This window comes from Columba livia, chromosome 19 (genome assembly GCF_036013475.1).
Source record: "Columba livia isolate bColLiv1 breed racing homer chromosome 19, bColLiv1.pat.W.v2, whole genome shotgun sequence".
Taxonomy (NCBI): domain Eukaryota; kingdom Metazoa; phylum Chordata; class Aves; order Columbiformes; family Columbidae; genus Columba; species Columba livia.
The window spans coordinates 1,920,934-1,943,526 of NC_088620.1; the positions used below are offsets into that span (position 1 = coordinate 1,920,934).

The window sequence follows — 22,593 nt, forward strand, 5'->3', positions numbered from 1 at the left end:
TTGTGTAAAATATCTAAATAAATCTTTAATATTTCTAATTGCAAATGTACATAAATTGCACAGCCACATCATTTCTTTGAACACCAACAACTTTCTCTGTACATTATTACATAGTTTAAAAGGAGCTGAAGGAGATTCAGCAAACACTTCCACTTTGCCTTTTTTTTTTTTTTTTAAACATACTTACAAAAAAAAGATTTGTTTTTCTTTTATAAGAGGATATAAAACATAGCGACTGCTTATCAGGAACAAGTATCAGCCTAAGCAGATATACAGAGAGAGGTATATCTTAAGACACAGTGATGTATGATAAAGGAATAGGTGAACATGGAGACTGCGCTCTGGGTACCGGTAGCTGATGCAGAACCACATGGCATTTACAGCAATGTCACAGCTTGGGCGAGCTGGGAAAGTCAATGCTTGACCGTGACACCTTTTCTCAAAGCATGGTTGTTTCTGAATGTTGTGCAACACCCTCAAGATTGGATTTGGTTTGTGAAGCCCATGAGCTGCATGGTCGCGGTGCTGCTGTCGTCCTCCTTCTCCCCCCATGTGTCATTGTCCCCAAGGGAAAAGAAAAGGCAAGTTAGTGATGTGTCTGGGGAGGGCCGGAGGGGGCTGCTCGGAGCAGGGCAGCCTCATGGAACTGCCCGAGCGCTCCTCTGGAGGAGGGTGCCCGTGAGCCGTCGCGGGTGGAAGGACGTGGCGCTGCACGCTGTTCCCGCAGGGTTTTCTGCTTGTGGCTGTCCTGGCTGAACACATCACTGTATTTTCCATCTCCTGTGCCTAAAAATCCTCTCCTTGTTCATCACAGAACAGACCTCAGTGTGTTTTCTGTTGCATCTTGGATATGGACATTAATAACAGAGGAGAAACCCTATGAGCTCTCTGAACTTTGGAAATTATAGATAACTTGCTGATTGCTTTCCTGGGAGAGCCTGTGATGCCTCTCTCAGGTCCACCAAGTTCCTTTTCCCTTTTAGGAATATTTGTAGAAGCAGAACCTGTGTCCTGCACCCTGCAGCAACCTGCGGGGCTGGCTGCCAGCTCAGAGGATTCTCACAGTGCAATCAGTGCTTTACAACTGCAGAAGCAGAAAACAAAACCAACCAGACTCAAATGACAATGCAGAGTAACAGTGGACTCTTTGGATGGCGCAGGATTTGCTTAAAGTGGTGCAAAAGGGGCTGGTGACTACACTGTAGTAGGAGTTGGCGTGGGGAAGGACTGGGGTCCCTCCGGTCTTTTGGCACTGAAGCCATAATCCCTGTCCCAAGTGATGATACCTGCCGTCCGCAGGGACCTTGGGACATTGTTCAGTCCATTTCATCCCCCTTTACGCAGAACTTTGCTCATTTTTCAGAAGTGTTCACTACAGTTTAACAAAACCCCAAATCAAAACTCTTAAAACAGAATTCTTGAGGTGGACCAACCCCAAATCTGGATCGCTGGCTTCTCTCCCTTTCCTCAGAGCCCCAAAAGGAGGAGACTGAAACTGTAACCTGTGTCTGGATCCAGATTTTCTGGTGTGAGCCCACCTCTTCAAAACAGCAGTGAGATACAGCCAAATCCTGACCGAATAAGCAGCACCAGAAGTAAGTTACTATATACAACTGTTAGTGAGATAGATACGTTACAGTAAACACTGAAAACATTTACAAAAAAATATTAAGACTTGTATTAAGATAAAAATTCGAGTGTGTTTTCATTTAGTTTACACTTTGACGAGTTTGCACTAGAACAGCCTCTTACTGTAGAAAGCGCAAGACCGAGAAAAGAAAACGGAGCCGATCACAGGAGGTTGGGGACAGTGGTTGCTTTGCTGTGGAATCGCCTCCGTATTGCTGCGCTGGGTCTGGCTCTGCGGCCGCCGCTGGCTCCCACACACACACCATATACAGTTCATAAATAACAAACACAAACGAGGAACAGAACAGAACTGAGCCTGGATCTTAAAACCTATCCCCAGCCCTCTGCAGGGAGGGTCGCGTTTCGGTCCAGTTGTTGACGCTTGTGGGGGAAGGAGACGTGGGGACAGAGGGGCTGAGGGGGGAATCTCTACTGTAACGAGATTTCATTGTGATTTGAATTTATTTTCATTCTGGCTCAGGAAACTAAGCAACAACTCCAGAAGGTGCTGGCACTGGAACTTAAAAGATTTGAACAACTCACTGTGGAAGGATTGAAGCGTTCCTGCTATTTTAGTTGACGTGTGTTCAGTGGTTTGCGGGTCTGAGGTGCCCCAGGAGTTCCTGATGGGGTGGGCAGTGCCTTGGCTTGTGGTTGAGGAGCAGATTAAGATGTACTGTGCTTGGCTTCAGTACTAAACAATTGTTTTGTGGGCATTTCTATTTTTTGCAGCACATAGAGAGAGCACTGACCGCATCCCCAAATTCCTTCTGTGTGTGAATGGAAACACGTTGCTGGTGGGGTGCCCATCCCCATGCCCTGGTGGTGTTTCCATTCCTCTGTGTTGCTTCTCACTTGAGAAACTTGTGTCTCTTGCAACACAAATTTTTTGGAACTCAAAAAACAATCATCTCTAAACATACATCTCAGGGCAACAGGGGTTAAAATAGTCTTTTTACAGTGTTCTCGTACTGCGTTTGACTCTGAGACAACGGCAGGTGTACGTGTACGTACGCAGAGGTTCACAGTACCCTGTATTCCTAACCTGTCTGGGTCTTTCTCCAGCTGTAACCTTGTCAGTTTTGTGACGTTCTTCAAAGCCATCTGTGCTAGTCTCCAAAATTCAAAGGTGACTGTACTTGTCATTGTACATATTTATTTTTCTGTGAGGAGCTGTGGTTGGGGGCTGTGACCGCAGCTCCCTGCAGGCGCTGGCACTGAGAGCGCAGTGCACCGAGCCGCACCGGCCTCGGCCCAGCAACACAGCACTGGTTAGGGAAAAAAATAATTAAAAAAAAAAAGCGTATTTAATTTTGAAAACAATTGCGTGTGTCATAACGCGGTTAATGAGCCTCAGGGCTGTGGGGCAGCACGGAACGCGGAGCGCGCTGGAACGTGTCCCGCTCGGGCAGCCCCGGTCACGCGAGGCTGGAGACGGAACCGGGGCCCTTGGGCTGGACATTTACACGTGGACGGGTGTGGAGCAGGGTGTTAAACCTTAGTGGGAGGAACAGGCAGGTGTCCTGTACACTGGCATCCGTGTCTCAGAGAACTCTCTCTGGCTCTTGGTACGAGTGACCTGCTCTGAGAGTGGGAGTCATGAAGGTCTAACTTAAAAAAAACACCAAAATAAACCACAAACCAACAAACACACCATGGCGGCAGGTCAGCGGCACAATCCCCCGTTAAGGAGGTGACCCCTCTGCTGAGCACAACGTGTCTGAACGTGCCGAATCTGCGGTTCAGCAGTTAGGAAAGTCTAATCCTGGCTTATGCCTGCACAGTGCTCCTGACAAGGGGCCTTTCGGTGGTGGCTGCTGTTCTTGTTGGTTACTCCCTTATGACCATGTTTTACATTCTTCGAGCCGGATAATTTCCATGCAGTGCTCATTCCCAATTTAAAGAGGACAGTATTCCAGAAAATGGGATCTTTTTTTTTCTAATGCATACTGTGAAAGAAAAGAAATACAATTACCGATCTTCATGATTCTTCAGGGCTTTTTCTTGTTTCTTTGTCTGTTTTTCTCCCCAGAAATAGCAAAAATCTTTGCGCAGAGCATTTCATCCCCATAACGAACCCTTTGGCAGGCCAAGCTGGTCATTTCACGTAGCCCCTCATTCCCCTCTACCACGACGGGCACCAGGAAATCCAGCCCCTCATTCACAGCTCAGGGACCAAGCTCAGGTAACATTCACTTTATTCTGTGGCCACAAGTACGTGTGGGGGGACAGTGCCCGGGGGCTCTTGCTTACACAGACTCTTCCCCATTATTTGTGAGGAGCAGACGCTGTAGAGAGGAATCGCATCACCAGGTGCCAGCGCCTCCCTTGGCTTGTGTGCCAGAGCCCTGGGCTCTACTCCCCGGGATCCCCATCCCCTGTCCTGCCACTGCAGGGGCCCCACGCAGCACCCCACATGGCACACAGCACGACTGACCTTTCCTCTGGACTGCATCCCCTAATTAAATGCTAATCAGCTGCGTCACTGCCCTGTGGACAGTCACTGGCCTCTCAAAAGCCGCCTGGGGTAGGAGGGCTGGGCTGGCCGGGGGTTTGCTGTGGGAGGGCTGTGCTCCGGGGGCACGGTGGGAGCAGGCCGAGCTTTGCTGCGTCCAGCAGCACGCTTAAACCGGCCTGTGCCTGCTGCAGCCTGCGCCCAGCTCCCTTTATTCGCTTACTGCAATGGCAAGGATGTTTTTCCTTGCTGGGAGGGGTGAGCATCTCCTTTGGGCAGTTTAGAAGAAAAAGGTTACTTTTGTTTCAACATTAAACACTGATTTAAATGCAACAGTGACAGCGATTCTCAAATATATGTTATTTCCTTATGCCACTCATCTCACACTCGATCTTCCCGTCCCCTCAATGTGCTGGCATTAGCATCTCGCACACGGGCTCAGTCACGCGCGCCGTCCGCAGTAAGGAGCTGGGTTCTCTGGGGAGAGCAGCCGTTCTCTGAAGCCGCGGCTCACACCTGCTGCTGCACGGTCTCTCTGGCCAGGCCTCCTCTCCTGCGGCAGCACCCTCCGCGGGTTAACAATTACTGCTGTTTCTGAATTCTCCATTCTCTGTAATCTGCAATTTAGTTGGGTTTGTGGGGGAGATCCCATTACGTGTCTGCATGCTGTACCTCTCTTTCAGCTGAGTAAGGGCACTCATTAACCGTGCGTTGGCAGCGTCCAGTGAAGCAATGCGTTTCTCCTGCAAACGAATGGGCAGAGGGGACTGGTTAGTGGAGACGCACGGAGACTTGTCCCTCTCATACCAGCGCCGGTCCCAACAGCGACACAGAGGCCTCTTGGAGCAGGACCCTTCTCTTTGGCATGCCTACCTGCCATGTTTTTAGGTGCTACACATGATTTTAAAAAAAATCTGATGCTAGTAGCAGGGCCACAAATGTACTTTGCTTGTGTGTCTGAGCTCAATTCATTTTAGCATCCTGAAGAAAAAGGAGATAACAGTTTCTCTAATTCTTCAGTTATACAGAAATTCATTGTACTGTTTGCTCAACTGCAGCTGTTACAAAGATGATAAGATTCCTTTTCTAAAACCAAGCTCTCCCAAGATAGTTATTCCTGCCAGTGTTTAATTGATTTTGTTAGTGTAAATTAATAGTTTAAATGACTTGTGGCCTCCCAGGATGGCTTTGATGGCAACTCTCACCAACTACAGTATCGTAAGGATGGGAGCAAGAACTCCTGTGTTGCAGCCCGATTCTGCAGCTCCTGCTCTTTGTGACACCCAACAAGTCATCGTCCTTCTCCGTCTGCCACCAGCAGGACAGAAGCAGCTCAGGGGCACAGTGTTTTGCCTGTAACACTGGAGGTCCGTATGAACCTGTCCAACGCTGTCGGACAGCCTGAGATGCCAAAAGAGAAGGTGTAGAGTGGCCCTCACCATGAGCCACACGGGAGGTGGCAGGAGACAAGCCAGGCTGTGGAGCCTCACGGATGCCCTGTCTCTGCTGGGCTTTGCCGCAGCACAGAAGGGAACACGATGATTTACAAGCTTTGACCAAATTACCCTCCAGAAAAACAATGATTCTTTTCACTAAATTACTACTGTCACACCTCATTTTTAATTATCTATATGGTAAATTAGCCATGAGTAGTGACTCACAAGTGATTAATAGGGTTGTTAGGAGTAAGCCTAGAATATCCCATCACCTAGCCACAACCTGTCGGACAGCCTTGCTGCTGAGAAGATGCTGATCTCTGCCTAGACAAATGAAAAGATTATGGACCATATTTTCAGATTCTCTTTTCCACACACAGTGTTTTGCACCCATCATTTGATGCTCCCCTGCCACTGTAATCTATAGCAATAACTGAGCTTCCCAATCCTGAAAGCCACAACCTAAAGGCTAAAAAAACCTGTGGCTTTGCTCAGGCTGGGCTCTGTGTTCCCTGTACCCACATCCTGCAAGTGTTACTGGAACACGAAGCACCAAGCAAAGCTCTGGACTGAGCCAACAACATGATCCTTCCACAAACTGACTGAATTGTGGGCATGATCCTTCCACAAGCTGCCACCCCCCCACCCTCTGTGTCACCTGCCAGGCTCCAAGGCTGGAAACAGCTGTACGAATGCGAATGCTGTGAAATAAATCACACCCTGCTGGAGCCTGTCCCGCTCTGTCGCTGACCGCAGCTGCTGCTGACTCACCCACGCACGGTCGCACCACGCTCGGGGCGGGGAGACTCACCCCCAAAGTGCTGCAGCCCTTGGTATCGGAGACTCACCTGTGCATCGATAATCTTCTGCTTGGAATCCACAGCAGCCTGCATTTCTGCATGGTCCTTCTTTAACTCCTCCTCAACTGACATCAGTCTGGGAGCCAAACAGACAAGCAAACAAATTACATTTGTTGAGCTTTGCTAAGCGCAGGTATTAGTCTCACACACATCTAAATCAGCCACTCGGAGTGAATGATACAGATCGTGTCCTCATTTAGTCCCTGACACCAAGGAAGCAAAGGAAATGCAGGTGTGCAACTGAGCATGAAGAACACACACAGTCATTGGTGCTACCTCTTCTTACATGCAAGCCAATAGTTCAGGACTAGTCTTTTTTTCTGGTTCTAACCCTTCTCTAGAGACCTCTGCAGCAGACTGTCCCGAAGCTTAAGTGACACAGAACAGGGAAGACTGATTAAAAGCACTGATTTGGCCTGGCTCAGGTACAGGTGAAGCTACCTGCACTGGAACAGTCTCTGTCCCAGACAAATGCAAGTGCCACATCCCACTGGGTGGGAGAAAGGGATTTACAGTTGGATTGAGGGAATGGTAATAAGAGCTTTAGCTAAACCTCAGGAAAATAACATTTTAATTGTTACATCTATTGCTCATATGAACAGAAAACCAAACCTGCCAGATCCTCTGAGAAGTGGAGTGAGTTGCCAGCCCTCCCCTCCTGAAGTTTTGCCGTTGTGACTCAGGAAACTATCAGGTAATGAGGGTTACTCAGAGTCAGGGCTTTAAATCCCCCTCCAGGCTGTAACCCAGAGAGGCAGAAAGTGAACAAATGCTGTAAAACATGCCTGCACCTCTGAAGAAACCCAGTTCTCCTGAGCAAGGGTCAGCTCTAGCACCAGCCTGTCCACCTGCACCACCATCACCTCCAGCCCACCCACCGCCCCGTACCTGCTGATGATGCCCTTCATCTGGATCTCCTTATCCTCCTGCTGCCGGCGCAGCCGCTCCTCGCTCTCCTCCAGCCTGGCCTGGTACTCCAGCACCAGCTTCTGCGTCGTCTCCTCCTGGCACTTGAAGCGAGTCTCGTACTCCTCCAGCTTCTTGTTGGAGATGCGAAGCTTGTCCTGCAGCACCACCAGGTCCTGCTGGTACTACAGCACGCAAGGACAGACACAGGAGGAGAAAACACATGTGGCACGTTACCCAGTAGGGCTTTGCCCTTGCCAGGGTTTCCCCAGAACCCCATCACGCCCCTCTCCTTGCGTTAGACTAGTGGCAAACCCGGCTCAGATAACCCCGCTTGCCGACACCTCTTCTTCAGTCTTCTCCACTGCGCTAGGAGCGATGCTGCGTTCCACGGGGCGGGCGGGTCACTGGCAGGTTCAGAGAATGGGTTGTTAGCACAGTCTGGCATTTCACAGGGGAATGCAGGTTAGAGGGAGCGAATGGCAAACGCAGCCGGCGCCTTCCTTGCGCTAACGGCACGGGGCTGAGCACAGGCAGGAGAAGCTGCACCGGTGGGATTCTGGGTTTACGCATGAGCTCTTCAGTCTACGACAATAAACGGGGGTGGTTTGGAGGTGCTCGAAGCCAAGGAGGAGCTGCTCGTGCCTCCTGCCAGGCTGCGGCTCTGCAGCAGGGACAGACGGACGCCACCACCGCCTCTTGGGCCCAGCATTTTAACTGTGCAATCAGATATCAAAGCGGGTTCAATCCGAGAAGAGCTGCCGCGTGAACCCAACGCCCCACAGTTGTACCGTTCATTCGGATGAAGCTAAAAAGCAGCAGCAGAAGAATCACATACAGCAATCAAGAAGTTAAGAGCTAAGTCAGTAAAGCTGGGTTCAGCTATTGCAGAAGCAGAGCATTCAGTACAACCTGCTTTGCTAAAGGGAAACCCAGTGTGTATCTGTACCAAACAACCCACCTTAATTTCAAAAAACTATCTTTGGAAATTTTCTTTAAAAAAAAATATCTCAACTGGAATAACCTTAGAGTTAACATGCAGCTGACGATTTGACAAGCTGCTTTTCAGAGCCAGATATGGGAAAAAGGCTCCCATCTGAGTCATGAAGTCTGTTACAGAGCCACAAGTTGTTCATGAACTCAGAGAAATCGTGTCTTTACATGGGTAGCTGAAAAAAAACCCACCAGCCTTCTTGTTTTGGCCATGGCCACCTGTGTAAGCACTGAGGCGATGGACGGACTCGGCTGGGTCCCCGTCCTGAGTGCTGCTGGGCGGTGGAGCAGAGCAGCTCTCCTGCCCCGGCAGGGCCCGCACTCCCCGTCACGCCGTTTTCCCTTTAGCAAAGCATTTACTGCAGCACTGAAACGACACACTTTGCACATGTAACCTGGAGCGGTGAGGGAACACAGACGCCCATACAGTTGCACAGAAGCACTTAAGTCAGACAGAAGGGAGTTGCTTGAACAGGAACAATTAAATACCTACCCTAGCCTTAAAATAGGAGCAGCGTAAGTGAGCTCAAATGATAGCAGCAGAGGCCTCAGAGACCGAAGGAGTCGCTCCTGTCTCTAGAACACTTGTCTCACTCTCGGTTACCATTCACGTCTTACAGTAATGGGGAGAGAGATTATGCTAATGGTGATCTTTAATGTCAGTGACTGATGTGACAGCAAAGTAAAAGATGCTGCATGGGAATGAGACAGCAGGCTCCTGGAGGCTCCGCTGAACCCGGGACAGGGACTGGTTTGTGTAACGCTGTCGGAACTGGTAATGCCAGCGTGTACCCTGAGCAGGGCCCGTGCTGGCCAGCCCTGGCACGTACGGCGTCCTGCGGGCTCCCTGGCGTGTCAGCGGGCTGCAGTCCCTCCGCCACAGCACAGCCCGTCACCGGCCTCTGCACTGCAGACTCACTGAGCGCTGAACCCTTTTCAAAGCCCTTCCATGAGCAAACGCAGCCATAGCCCCGTGCCTGATGCACCAGTCTGAGAACGGCGTCTCTGGATCTGCTGCCGGCTGCTGTCTCTGCTTAGCTCTACCTCTATACCTCTGCTAAACACGCACGTTTTTATGTGTCAGCTGCTATCTGATCAGTACGTGTCTGTATATTTGCAGGAACACACAAGGAGCAGCAAACCAGTAAGAAAGGGGCTGAACTCTCACAAAACTCTGCCACGCTTTTCCTGGGGCAGCCAGGAGCCATCGCCTTGTACCTCCCAGTCCCTACTATACCTGCCTTTGGCATTTCTCTTGAAAATAACATGACAATCCCAAAATGATACAGCACAGCAAAACGAGAACAGGAAGGCTATCATAACAAAACCAGAAACACATCTGCGCTGGAAAAACAGGAAAGAGGCTCAGGGAGGGTGATGCCTGCAGTTCTGTGGGACCAGGGGGTGACACGCGGCTGGTGTGACAGCAGAGCAGCACACGGAGGAAACATCCCAAATGCTGTGCCCGACCGCAGCGGTCCCGGCAGGGCCAGGCTGCTGGGAAAGCACCTTGCAGAAGCAGCAATCAGCAAAGACGGGATCTTCTCAGCCCCTGGCTGCTGCCTCCATATTTCTAACCCTCCTTCACCCCCAGCCAGGCCTGCGCGGTCTCTTCCCTGCAGGGCCCAGCCTGTGTGACACAGGCACGAGCTCAGGGCAGTGTCACTGCACCAGCGGAGTCACCCCAGGCCCCAGCGCTGCCTCTCAGACCAGGATCTGGACTTAATTTTTAGGTCTGTTTACAGCCTTTTGACACGGAAGCTGCTTCTTGCTACATGTCCCCATTGTGAGGAACAAGGCTCCCTGTACCTAGAGTTTGTTGCAGAGCAGCACTGGCACTTGATTCCTGGCTCCTATTTTTCGTACTTGCTTTCATCAGAGCGAAATTCCAGCCACCAAGTGTGTGAAAACCTCCCAAACCTTCCCCAGAAGTGCCCTGTGAGGCTGAGCAGGTCGCAGGGCAAACTGACACCCTGGGCAGGGACGTGCCGCACAGCCCACCTTGTCCCCAGGGCGCTCACATGAACCACGTTCAAGGAAATCCTCTCTCTATTTAGAAACTTGTTTCAATCCAATCAGGTTTTACCTTTTCTGCTTGGCTGAGCTCGTCCTTATTCCTGAGCTTATCCCTGTGCTTGGAATCTGGGTCAATGCTTTCATCTTCTAAAAACTGCATGTTCATATTCAAAAGCCAAGCAGCAGTGCGGTCCAGGGCATTGGGGTTCACAGGAGAAGGGGCCTACAATGAAACATACAACCATGACAAAAGAAAAACCTGTAACAGAAATGGTCATGAAAATGGAGAGAATTTCCTTCCGAGTGAGCCCTGCGCCCTCTCCCACGCTGCTCAAACAGCAACCAACACTCTGAGCCACCAGAGTGCTCAGGCCCCTGGTAAAGGATGTCCATGAAATCCTTCTGCCTTGTTCCTCCTTCTCTGAAGAAGTGAAAAAAGACGTCTGCTCTGGCCTGGGACAGCTTGGAAGTCACTTCAGCAGATGAACTCCCAGAGGTAGAGCTTCTGGATGGCAGGAACGAGGTTTGGGGACTTCACTGAAATGGCCACCAAATGGGATTTCTTTGCTCTCAAACAGCATTTAGTGCCACCAACTATCAGCAGTTTCATGATGGTTTATGGGTGCTGCTAGCACACAAGTAAAATAGGCAGATTAAGGGTAGGAGAGGCCATCTGAGGACTTCAGGTCTTGAGAGAAACTTTGCGAGGACAACACGGGTGGATGGAGGAAAGATCCGCAGACACGCCTTGGCCAGGGCTTTCCGAAGGTCACCCGACTTCACCGTCGTCTTTTGGGAATAAATTCTGCTACTGAACAGGCTGCTCTGCTTGCAGAGCTCTGTGCCCTCTGTACCTAATGAGTATTGATCCACATTATCCCAACGCTGCTACGTGTTGTGCTTGCTAATGTCAGCGCATATGAATCAGTATCGTAAGCACAGAACTGTTCTGCACGGGGCTGATAAAGCAGCGCTGACCAAGGCAGAGAGGTAGTTACACCAGCTCTGTTGCTCTTTCAACTGCTGAAAAGGTGCCTTAATACTGTGTCTGGGCTGAGATGCAGCGAGCTCTTGCCATTTGTCCATATTCTCTGGGTTTGTATTACTTTTAAAACTCTTCCTTTAGGCACTGAGAGGCCCCACTGTGTTAATTTTCTATAGGGTTAGTTCTGAAATGTCATATGAATAAATGAGCACTAGAAAAAACAATTTATCCATGCCAGGAAAACCAGAAGGCCCTGGGTCTGAGACCTACTGTTTTCAATCTTAGCACGACAAATTGCAAAATGTATTTCTGTGCAGACCAGCGTGTGGTCTGGGACCTGAACCACTGCCCAGCAGAACGTCACTGTCGTTGGGGAGCACAGCCCTGCCCGCCGCTCCCACGTCCCTGCTGCAAACACGAGTGTCCGGGGCGCCGCGGCCCTGGGGACACGGCAGCGGCAGCAGGGAGACTCTTGGTTACAAGAGGTGAGGGCCTGGTCCAGGTCTGGGAGATGGCGCGGGGTTGGCTATGGCATGGGATGAGAGCCTGGGCATGGAGAGGCAAAGCGGTGACAAGATGGTAGCGCAGGACGGAGGCTCAGCGGCCACCGCCATCCTGTATCTGCCACATGCTGCCATGCGGCAGTCACACGCTGACGGAGGAACATGGAGAAGGAGCGCTGGTCTGTGTCCACATCCCCGGAGGGCCTCCATCTCAGGCCAAACTGGGTGCAAGAGCCGAGGTTCGTCCCCACGTGCAATGCCACCATGGGGCCAGCACCGATGCGGTAACCCAGAGCCAGTGACATCCCCCCTCTGCAGCGCACCCCACCGGCCAATTCCTCCTCCAAACCCACAGGCTGACCCCGCCTGGTCCCTTCACCGCCCAGTGCTGGGACAGCCCCCGAACTCACCTGTTTGTGCATCGTGCGCTGCTTCATCTCAGGGCTGTCGCCCTTGGAGGAGGAGGACTGCTGCCGCAGGCGGGCGCCGCTGCCGGGCCAGTCTGGCGAGGAGGACATCATGCTGCCGCTGGAGGGTCGCTGGTACTGGACCGTGTTGAGCAGCGAGGGCGGCGTCCGGCCCCGCGAGACGGGCGGGGGCGGCGGGGGCGGCTGGTCTATCCGCCTCTGCGGTCCCGCGCTGTTCTGCCGCGGCATGGTGGGCTGGCCGCCCTTCTCCGTCAGCGAGAGCTGCCGGCGGGCCAGCTCTCCCGTCCGGCGGGCGAAGTCCTCGCTGGCGGCGGGGGCGGCGAAGCCGTGCTTGTTGGCCGTCAGCTCCTCGCTGTTGCTGTGGGAGCTGAGCGAGCTGTGGCACTCGGAGCCGGAGTCGCCCAGGCCGCGGGGGGACAGCGGCAGCCCGGCCGCCATCTGGTACACGGGGTTCTGGAAGGAGAGGGGTGCCAGGAGCTGCGGCCGGCCCGGCGCGCTCTCGCCGCTCGGCGTGGTGGGGGTCTGGCCCACCCGGCGCACGGTGGCCATGCCCGTCACGCTGTTCTGCTGAGTCCGCGCGGTCCACACGCCCTGCAACTGCCCGAGGGACGACTGACTGTCATTGAGGGAGTCAGCCGTGCCGGGCGCGTTGGCCCCACTGTCCAAGAGCCGATTGTCCTGCAAGTCCACCATGGACAAACTCTTGCTGCCATTAGACATCTGCACGTCGGGCTCATTGGCCTCTGAGTAACTGGAGCTTCGGGCAGGCGAGGGCTGGGCCCCAGCAGACCTTGTGACAAAAAACAAGTCCTTGTTTTCAGGGGTTGGAGATGGTAACCGTGTGAAATCTATCAGACTGCGGGGAAGTCAGTGCGTAAGGAAGAGGAGAGGAAAACAAAACAAAAAAGAAGAGTTGTGAATGCTGCACCGGAGCAGGAAAACGAAATCACTCAGAAGAAATCAGCGTGGTGCAGCGGTGCGGGACAGGGACGCCGCGGCCCCTGCGGGCACAAGGGCAGGGCTGCCTATGGAGGGACAGGGCGGGCAGCGGGGACACGGGGAGCCCTGGCCAGCCCCGTGGGGCAGCGAGGGGTGCGGACTGCGGGGCTGCGCAGGAGGCATCACCGACACACTACGGGCTCTGCCGCCCCGGCTGGATCTGCTCATCACGCTGACAGCACCTGTCACCCTGTCTGCTGCCAGCTGGCTGTTCCCACACCGCCCCTGTGTCCTCCGCTCTGTCCCCTGGCTGTAAGCTCCTCGGGACAACCCATGTACAGTGTGGAACGCCATGGGGGCACGATCCACACGGGGCAGACAGAGCGCTAACCGCGAGCTGAAGCCTGGCAGCTGAAGGTTACCGGTTATCCACCCACTCCTCCTGCTCTAACGTACATTCACACAATATTGATTTCTTGGGGATAGGAAGAAAGAGCTTTGCAGTAGCTTAATGTGAATATACTGCTGATCAAAGATGGTGCATTGTAAGCAAGTATTTGGGTGAAAGCATATTGTCAGAGATCCTCCATAGCATTCGATTTAAATAATTGTACCTCACGCTGGGAAGCATTAGAGATGAAAGCTCTGATTAGAGCAAGTCCAGCACCATTGCTGCCTTTCATTCCTAATTAAACTGTTAAATATTATGTACTTTCCACTTACAAACTATTTTACTAGCACAGTCTTTCAATTTGTGTGGGCTCCATTTCATTTTCCGCAAACAGAAACATTACAGGTCTGCAACAGAGTCATCTTCCCATGAATGAGACTCTTTGCATAATGAGGCCAAAAAGGTATGTTAGGTGACTGTGTCTATGAATCACTGCGCATCATTAAAAACACAGTGTTATAGAGCTGGACAGAGCAGACTGGCATGGGTTGTTAGGCCTCTACAGCTTGGCATCTGTCAGAGAAATGTCCAAATTTGGATCTCAGTGGATTCAGCAATACCCGATGTCTTACAAAGATGGATAAGGCCAATCCTATACATCCTGCATACTCAGAGACCTCGTGAACTTACTGGAGATACCCATCGCTTCGAGGTCAGTACAAACAAGCCCTCAAGTCCTCAAAGGATGAACATTTTGCTTCTCTAGCCACATCTCAACAGCCAAGACCAGCACTGCCAAGTTCTTCATTTCCCAGACCACATGCCCAGTTTTGGCTCTCAAGGGCCCAGGATGGAGCCAGACACCTGCACGGCACCTGCTGCTGGGTCTGGATTCACACCTGAACTACAGCCAGTGCCCGTCCTGCGAGGGGGAAGCCCAGGCCATGGATCAGAAAAAGCCCAGTCCGTGGATCAGACACCACCACACCGCAGCCTGTCCTGCCCGTCCCTGCCCGTGCTCAGGCTCTGGCAGCAGATGAGTACTCAGTATTTCCCTGGTCTGTGGCCGGGCCACCTTTTATGCTCTTACCCAGATAAGTCATTCTCTATCACCATTTTCTGTAGCCCCGCAGAGATGCTGTTGCCAGCGTTGGGCGTGGACGCGGTGTGATCGGCCGTGACGGAGACCTGCACGCAGGCCGGGTTACTGAGCGCCGAGTTGACGTCCCGCAGGATCCGGGGCAGAGGCCCGAGTTTTGTTGCAGTGCCCTGGGGCAGAAAAAAGAGCAGAATGACTACCAACATCTTGTATTTTGGCTAGAGAACTGCGGGCTCTGCCTGCTGTTGGCGATACCCCCGGTACCTGCTCCAGCTGCGAAACGACCTCCCAGAGCAGCGAGTGCAACGTGGAGAGCTCCCGGCCCAGGTCGATGTAGCCTTCGAAGCCAGCTGTGTTTGAGATGGTTTCCGGATTGGAAATCTCCAGTAGAAACCTCTGCATGTTAGTCCATTCGTGTTCCAGGAACTGATTCATAAAGGACATGTATTCCTCTTTGCTGCCAAACCTATCAAGACAGCAACAGGGATTTCAGCTAAATCCTGTAAACAGAAGTGCAGTCAACAGAACGGGTATGTACACAGGCAGGTAGCAATTCCAGAGCCTCCTCTGGCATCTGAACCCTCCCAAAGCCTTTGGGATCCCGGGTTGCTACCAGGAACCTGGTACACACCACTGATCACAGAACCAAAATTAACTCCAGCCTAATCCCGCTAAGTCCTCATCAGCACAGGATCTCCACGGTAGAAATGAAGGTGAAAGCTAGAGAAACGAAGCTGTTCTTGGTAATGGAGTGTATCGTACTGCTGGGTCAGGGCTCAGCCTCCAGAAATAGGACCTGTCACTGGAAATAAAGAAATCGTAATACCAAGCACCATCAACTGACTGAAGCCCATGACTGCTGGTGGCAGGAATCCTCTCCCGCTCTCCCAGAGGCACTGAAGCCAACTCCAGCTGCGCCAGCGGCTGCTGCCCCGGCACAACCGCTCTGGGCATCACCTGGAGAGCTGCACCGGCCGCTGGGCCAGCGTGTCTGTCCCCCTGGGCTCCCCGCAGCCTCCTCCTGCCCTCCGCCCAGACTCTGCTCCCAGTTAGATCTCCTATTGCAAGCAAAACGGGGAGGGTGGTTCCGCTGTCCCAGCAGCGGCTGGTGCTGCGCTGTGCCAGCGACCCTGCGAGGAGCGGCTCGGCTGCGTGTCTGCAGGACGGCTCTGCCTCATCGCTTCGGCTTGACTCATGTCAGATTAGTCAAAGAGCCTTTCCAGCAAAGTGCTGAAAATCTGAAAACCCTTTAGTTAGGGATTGGTCAGGAATACAGAGAATTTCTGTCATCTAGTGTAACACACTTGTATGTCTTCGGTCTGCGTCTGCGTGCATGTACGCGCATTCCTGACTGCGAGCCTGTGTACTAAGCTAGTTTCCAAATCTAAGAAGCTTTAGACAGAAACTGTCCATTCATGTTTCAGAAAGCTCATCATTTTGTTATCAGAGCTCAGAATAAGTAGCTCAGAGCTGCAGCCAGTGGAAAGATTTTCAAAAGTCTCTTGCTTTGTTTCCATCAAACCTACGGGCTTAGTTAGAAATTGATAGTGTCCCTGTTCTCTTTTCATACCTTCCCAGTTCACACAACCGCATTTTAACAGCAGGGAAGGTCCCAGAGCTCAGAGGAGGGAATGACCAGCTCCTGGGCATTGCTGGTGTTTGGTTCTGGTCCTGCTGGTCCCTGTGACAGGGGTGGGCAGTGTCCCCGCTGCCACCCTGCCTGCTCCTCTCCGGGGTCAGAACAGCCTGTTTTCCTGCTCATAAAACACATCCTGTTTTGGAAACTGAAATGATCTCCCTGACCCGACAGTGAGGGAACAGGTCCCAGAGAGACGTGGGGGAAAAAGCCAAGAGAAAACAAACAGCCCTTTCCATGGAGGGAAGGGGTGGCTGGAGCCGAGGCTCCTCCCGCACCCCGAGGCTCCTCCCGCACCCCGAGGCTCCTCCCGCACCCCGGGGCTCCTCCCGCACCCCGGGGCTCCTCCGCTTACTTGGCGAAGTTGGCAAGGTTCTGGGTGACCTTGGCGATGAGGGTCAAAGTGCGCGCAGTGCGGTCGTCGGGGTACTCCTGCAGGAGACTGAAGAGGGACGGGGACATGATGGCGGGGCAGAGGAACCGCAGGAACAGGGAGGCACTGATCAGTCGCTCGCTGATGTCCGGGCGGCCTCGGTTGCTGCATTCTTGTCTCCACGAGGCAAAAACTTCCTTGAGCTCCCTTGGGAAGACACTGCAATGACAGAAGGACATGCAGGGATGGCAAGTTCAAGGCCAGAGCGTTCAAGCTGCCACACAGCCGCAAGTAAACACGGTGTGTATCAGCTGTGGGGTGCGTCACCCAGACCTGTACGAGGGTAGAGCCCTCTCGCCCCATTGATCCACAGCAGCACCATTACCTACACCAGTGACAAGCTCTTGTCCTTTTTTGTTTAGTGTCTGTTGGGAGACTCAAACCACACAGAAACAAACAAAGCCACTGTGTAAAGTTGTCACAGAAGCTTTCAGACTTATGTTCCTGGTTGTACTGGGCACCAAAACCCCAGAAAACTGGGAAGACAGATGAAAAAAACTGTGCAAAGCAGCTCATCCCAACCCAGCTGGCCGTGTCATGGGGCACTTCAAACCGGGGGGAGGCTCAGCCACCAAGGTGGAGAGCACCGCTTCGAGAAATACAGCTCCATGGGAGCCCCTTGGTAGGAACAGCGGCAGCACTGGGGTCACCGGCCCAGCTGGTGCTTGCAGGGAGGGCTCTGCAAGTTCTAACACAATTAATTACAAGTTCTAACACTCCTGGTCAAGCACCTGGATCAAATCCCACTGTGGCCGGTACAAACGCAGCGCCCCACTGGAGTTTCTCCAGCCCTAGCCCCACACAGGCACACACGGGCTTTCCTGGAGACCAGAATTCCCCCAGCCGCCCTTATCACCTGAGAGCTTGCTGCCGGTTTGTGCTCAGCGCTCCCCAGCTCGCACCTCCTCCTGTTCCCGGCACACATTATCTACTCGGCTGGACATTCCCACCCGTGGGAGCAGCCTGGCGGGTCCCACCGCGCTGCCACGGGTCCTCTGGTCCCCGCGTCCCCACCCGCCCCAGCCACCAACCACCGTCCTTGTGTCAAATGCAGAGCGGATGGCACAAGAGCAGACTGCCGAGGGGTCAGACTCCACTTTAGGCCACACATCTCCTGAACAAACAGCCATTTCAGAGCGTGGTTTCCCAGTTTTGCAGCAGGGACTATCTGGGAGAAGCAAAGCAATGTCAGCTGGTGTCCCACTGGCCTGTGTCCGCTCGGGGACCGACCGCCCTGCGGCTGAACCTCACACGGGCTGGGAAGAACAAACCAAGGGACCTGCACGGCCAAGGCACCATCCACTGTCCCCCAGCAGCAAGAACCAGGTGGGAGCTCCGCAACGGAGGAGAACACAAAGCAGGAATCCACCCGCGTGGATTCCGATGGCACCGACACTCCACGGACACGCCTGGCAAACGCTGCCCTCGCGTTCCGTTCTGCTCCGTGTTGGCTTCGTGCTTCACGCTCGTGAACTTTTACCCCGTGCTTTATAAATGACACTAGCAAACGTCTTCAGCTGGATAAATTCTCCTCTGTCTTTGGCTTGATCCAGACAATTGGACAAAGCCCTTTCACTTCATGGTATTTGCCCAGAAATAGGAGAATCCTTTAAGCAATTTAAGGCTTGAATGATCAGGACAGGTTGTACAGTTACTGGAAAGTAAACCCTTGAAAACATGTACAGCGGCTGCAAACAGCCTGTGAGCGCTGTTCACTGTCACAGCCTGTGAGACCATAAACGTTTAATTGTGTACCAGCGGACGGAATTCAGTTAGCCGGCTTTATGTGACAAACGGGCCCGTAATTCACTACCCAACTTTCCAGTAACGAGCTTCCACATGCTGAAATTCTGCTTACACCAAAACTTTCCAGATGTCCAAATTATGTCATAATTATAACAATTTTCAGTTATTGTAAACCTCTTTCCTCTCTCCGGCAGATGAGCGCGCACACTCTGCCGTGCTATTTAAAGCAAGACCGTTTGCTGTCGGGTACCTTGGCCAATCCCGAACACTCATCAGCCCATTTAATCCCCAAGAACCGCTGAGCAAAAGGACGGAGGGGAAACCACTGGGGGCAGCAGCTCAGCTGCTCCAGCCCTCCTGAACAGCAGCACTGCAGGAACAAACTTCTCCTGCTTTCCTGACTTCCCTTAGGTCACTTTCCTTAGGTCACTTCCCAAGCCTATTTTTAGAGTGACCTTTCAGCGCTCCTTTGGATTTTTTTAGGACGTTCATTCAAACAATTACAACGCACTGGTGACTAAAAGCAGTGAATCCCTCCTGGGAGCGCAGGTGAACGTGGTTCCTGAGTCACAGAGTTATTAATTGGCTCAGGATAAGGTACAGGATACCTGTGAAGAACTCTGCCCTTTGCTTCTTTGTGGTAGATAAAGGAAGACTGAGACTCTTGCTGCTTGTTCTCTCTCTGAGAAGTATCAGGGAAAGCAAGTCCCTCCCTGGGCTTGCAGGAGGACACACTCGGTGTCCTGGGAGATGATATAATGAGCTTTCAGACCTCAACACAACAGCTGGGGTGCGAGAGAAAATGAGAAATCTTCGTTATCAAAGACTTCCTTTGCCCAATATTATCCTTAGTTGATGTTTTGCAACAACAGTCTTGCTACTGGAGACATTCATAAAAACTAAGCCCAGGCTTTTAAGCAAGAAGACTGCAAATCCCGCAGTAAGACAAAAATGATCATTCTCTCGTATGATCAGAGTCTCTGGGTGTGTTAGCAAGAAGCCAAAAGAAAATATTTCTATTTCTCCAAGTAAAGAGAGCCACAAGCCTATTTGTTTTCCCTTTCAGGTCATCTTTGCAGGCAGCATCCGTAACAGAGCCACGGGCTCCTGTCCCCAGGTCACCCCGCCAGCGCGGCCGTGCCCGCCAACCACACCACCACACCACGGCCTTCCTCCAACCAGTTCTGCGTACTCGGGCTTGTCCCAACTCATTGCAAGAACCTTTACCCTGAGAACAAGCAGCCAGGAGATGTCTCCAGGTGCGTTCCATGCCGTGGGCCAGGGAGGCGATGGGCTGGGGCAGCGGGGTCCCAACGAGCAGCAGCATCCTCCTGCCTCAGGAGAACATCTACCCGAACAAGCTGCTGCCAGACTCTCCCTGCAGAGCTCTCTGACAGCGGAGGGACAGGCACCTACAGCCCCAGGATGAACGTGTCCCCTCGCCCCTGCAGCCGTACCGTGCGGAGGGAGCGACGCTCGCGGGTACTGACCAGTAGGAGTTGATGATTTTGCAGAACGCCAGCTCGCAGCACATCTTCAGGTTGCTCTGATGTTCAGGAAGGTCCGAGGATGAACACTTACTGGGATCCACCTCACAATTTTCATCTGATTCGTACAGAGCCTTGATAAATTCCCCTGTAAAACAAAGAGCCGGTGATGGGTTTTGGAGACGTGAGAGGCGCAGTGTTCAAGGGAGCCTGTTCGCAACCCCGGTGCCCAAGCAGGTGCTCAACAGGAGCCGGTACCAGAGGCTGTGCCCAGCCAGCTCTCGGGATCCGAGCGGACACAGGAGCAGCCGCTGCTGCCTCGGGAGCTCACAAACCACCCCAGCAACCCCGCGGAAACGCACCCGGGCTCCCAACGAGCACGTTCCATCCCTCGTCCCCAGCTGGCAGCTCTGCCTCTGTGGCTACGGGCTATTGCATTGGAACTGCGCTGCCGAAACAGCCGCTTCCCGGCCCCCGGTGCACCCGGTGCAGACGCGCTCCCCTGGGCTGCTCCGGTAGGAAACGCGCCGGCAGTTCTGCCATTATTTGTAGCATGTCCTGCTACTGCAGACTGGCCTGGCGCTGACGAGCCAGCGTGATTCACAGGAGAAATCGGTAATTAAAGGAAAGAAACAATTTACTTGGTTTATTTTGAGCTTGAACATCACACAAAATTAAATTAAACATTTCTCTGCGTCTCCCTGTGCTCCTGTTTGCTGCCTGGCTGCTCCTCGGCTCCTGCCACCACCCCCGGGGCACCGGCACAGGCCCCGCACCCGGGCTGAGCCGCTTCCCAGCGCCACACGCGCCTGTCCCAGTTAGCGGCCACTGGGGACACGGCAAGGGGAGTTTAGCCAGGGACCTGCAGGGTGGGTGACGTTCCGCTTTGGTTTGCTCATCTTCCCAATTCCTGACCATCCTGGATTTTCCCATCCTCCCGTTTTTTGCCCACTCTGCTCCGCACTCCTCCCCTGCTGCCAAAACAGATGTTAATTACGCACTGGAGAGCCTCTCCAATGTGTTTTCAGCTCTGCCAGGGAGCTCTGGCTCTCTCTGCTTGCCTGCAGGTGATGCCTGCTGTGATTATCCGGCCCCATTACTTGCTTGTGCTTCATGGTTTAAAGGAAAGCACTGTGCTGTGTTGTGTTACCTTGTGACACAGATGAACCATTTCACTGATAAAAGGTCTACACAGAATCGGTGCCCTGAACAAGAACCGGAGGCTCCCCCTGTACCAGCTGCAGCATTAGCACTGAGCCCTGAATATTCCAAAACTCTCTGTCTTCATTAATCTCCTGGATTTTTAGAAGTTTTATGAGGTAATCTACTTAGAGCCTTCAAATAGAAAACCTTACAAGGCAGAAATGAATAATATTCCTTTTCTTATTCCTGTGGGCTATCTCTTGGTTTGACTGAATTTGCTCAGTGATCTCCCCTTCCTTAATGTTGTCATTATATTATTATTATTATTATTATTATTATTATTATTATTATTATTATTATTATTATTATTATTATTATTATTTTGCACCCTGCTAAAATTACACAAATCCATTAGCAGGAACCCAACGTACTGAAAATTAACAGCTCAACAAAACTCCTCTCATCCACTGCTCGGGTCTGGCCGCCCTTGGCTGAGGTTCAGGCACCAAGCGGCCTCTCCGCGTCCCCGCGCTGCCGCACGCAGCGACACGGCCGTTCCCTCCCGACCTGCCCAGGAGCAGAAGCTCTAATTATTTTCATTTGCATCACGAGAAATATTTTCGGAGGCATAAACACAGCCAGTCCTTGAAAAATAAACTGAAATAAACCCCCCAGGACGGTTCCCAGGGGCAGCTGGGAGGCAGCTCGCATCACTGTGACGGGGAGATCGCATCTGACTGGCAGGCGCTGGGAGGAACTGGGGGAGCGGATCCCATCGGCCGCCGTGACGCTGCCAGAGGACACAATGCCTTCAAACATCCATTTGTTTTCTCCTCTGACAGCAGATTAAACGCTAACTCAGTGACCTTCGCCTGGGCGCAGAGCTGTGGCCGTGCCCGCGCCCAGACCCACTGCCAGCGAAACCCTCCCGCCGAAAAGCCGGTGTGTCCTGCAGTCACCGGGGCTCAGGTGACAGTGTCCGCCACGCACAGCACCCTGGAGCTCCGAGGAGAACCCGTCCAGGTGACACTCGCCCACGCGCTGTACGTACCTAAGGCATCTTGCAAGTATTTCTGCCCCACCAGCTTCAGGTATTCTTCGATTGCTTTGGTGGCCAGTGTGTTCTCCCTGAAAATGAGATGCTCATTCTCACCACAGCGATCAACTTCAGACATCATCAGGTCAGTCAAGAAATCCTGGAAAGCAAAGCCCATGGTGGGTCACACGCAGCGACAGACGCTCCGTTCGGCTCCGTTCCCCTCTCCGGGGAGCGCGGAGGCGCCGCGGTGACCCCGTGTGCCGCGGTGCGACCGGCCCCACCTTCCTCCTGGTTCTCCAGCCTCATGGAGACAAGAGGAGAAATAAATCTCCAGGGAGTCACAACTTTCGCACCCCAAAAAATAATTCATTCCAGGCCCGCAGCACATTGGCCCCTCCATCAGTGCTGGTTTTTGGTTGGGTCTGGTACCAGCCTCATGTTTTGTGGGTGAAATGTTTGCTCCACTGTT

The 22,593-nt window shown here is 52.7% G+C and overlaps 1 protein-coding gene across 14 annotated transcripts in view; it reads right to left on the reverse strand.

Moving 5' to 3' along the window:
- The window catches only part of DAB2IP (DAB2 interacting protein), a 146,314-nt gene continuing 123,721 nt past the window's right edge, over positions 1–22,593 (reverse strand). For 11 of the 14 annotated variants that reach the window (XM_065035519.1, XM_065035516.1, XM_065035514.1 and 8 more), the window contains 10 exons: positions 22,137–22,281; positions 19,946–20,090; positions 16,632–16,868; positions 14,905–15,106; positions 14,632–14,810; positions 12,194–13,067; positions 10,366–10,518; positions 7,269–7,471; positions 6,369–6,456; positions 1–4,827 (listed from right to left, as the gene is read on the reverse strand). In XM_065035519.1, coding sequence (XP_064891591.1) covers positions 4,660–4,827; positions 6,369–6,456; positions 7,269–7,471; positions 10,366–10,518; positions 12,194–13,067; positions 14,632–14,810; positions 14,905–15,106; positions 16,632–16,868; positions 19,946–20,090; positions 22,137–22,281 — 2,394 coding nt within the window. In that variant the 3' untranslated portion in view covers positions 1–4,659. The remainder of the gene's footprint in view (positions 4,828–6,368; positions 6,457–7,268; positions 7,472–10,365; positions 10,519–12,193; positions 13,068–14,631; positions 14,811–14,904; positions 15,107–16,631; positions 16,869–19,945; positions 20,091–22,136; positions 22,282–22,593) is intronic. The other 3 variants (XM_065035512.1, XM_065035511.1, XM_065035513.1) reach the window with 3 other exon arrangements.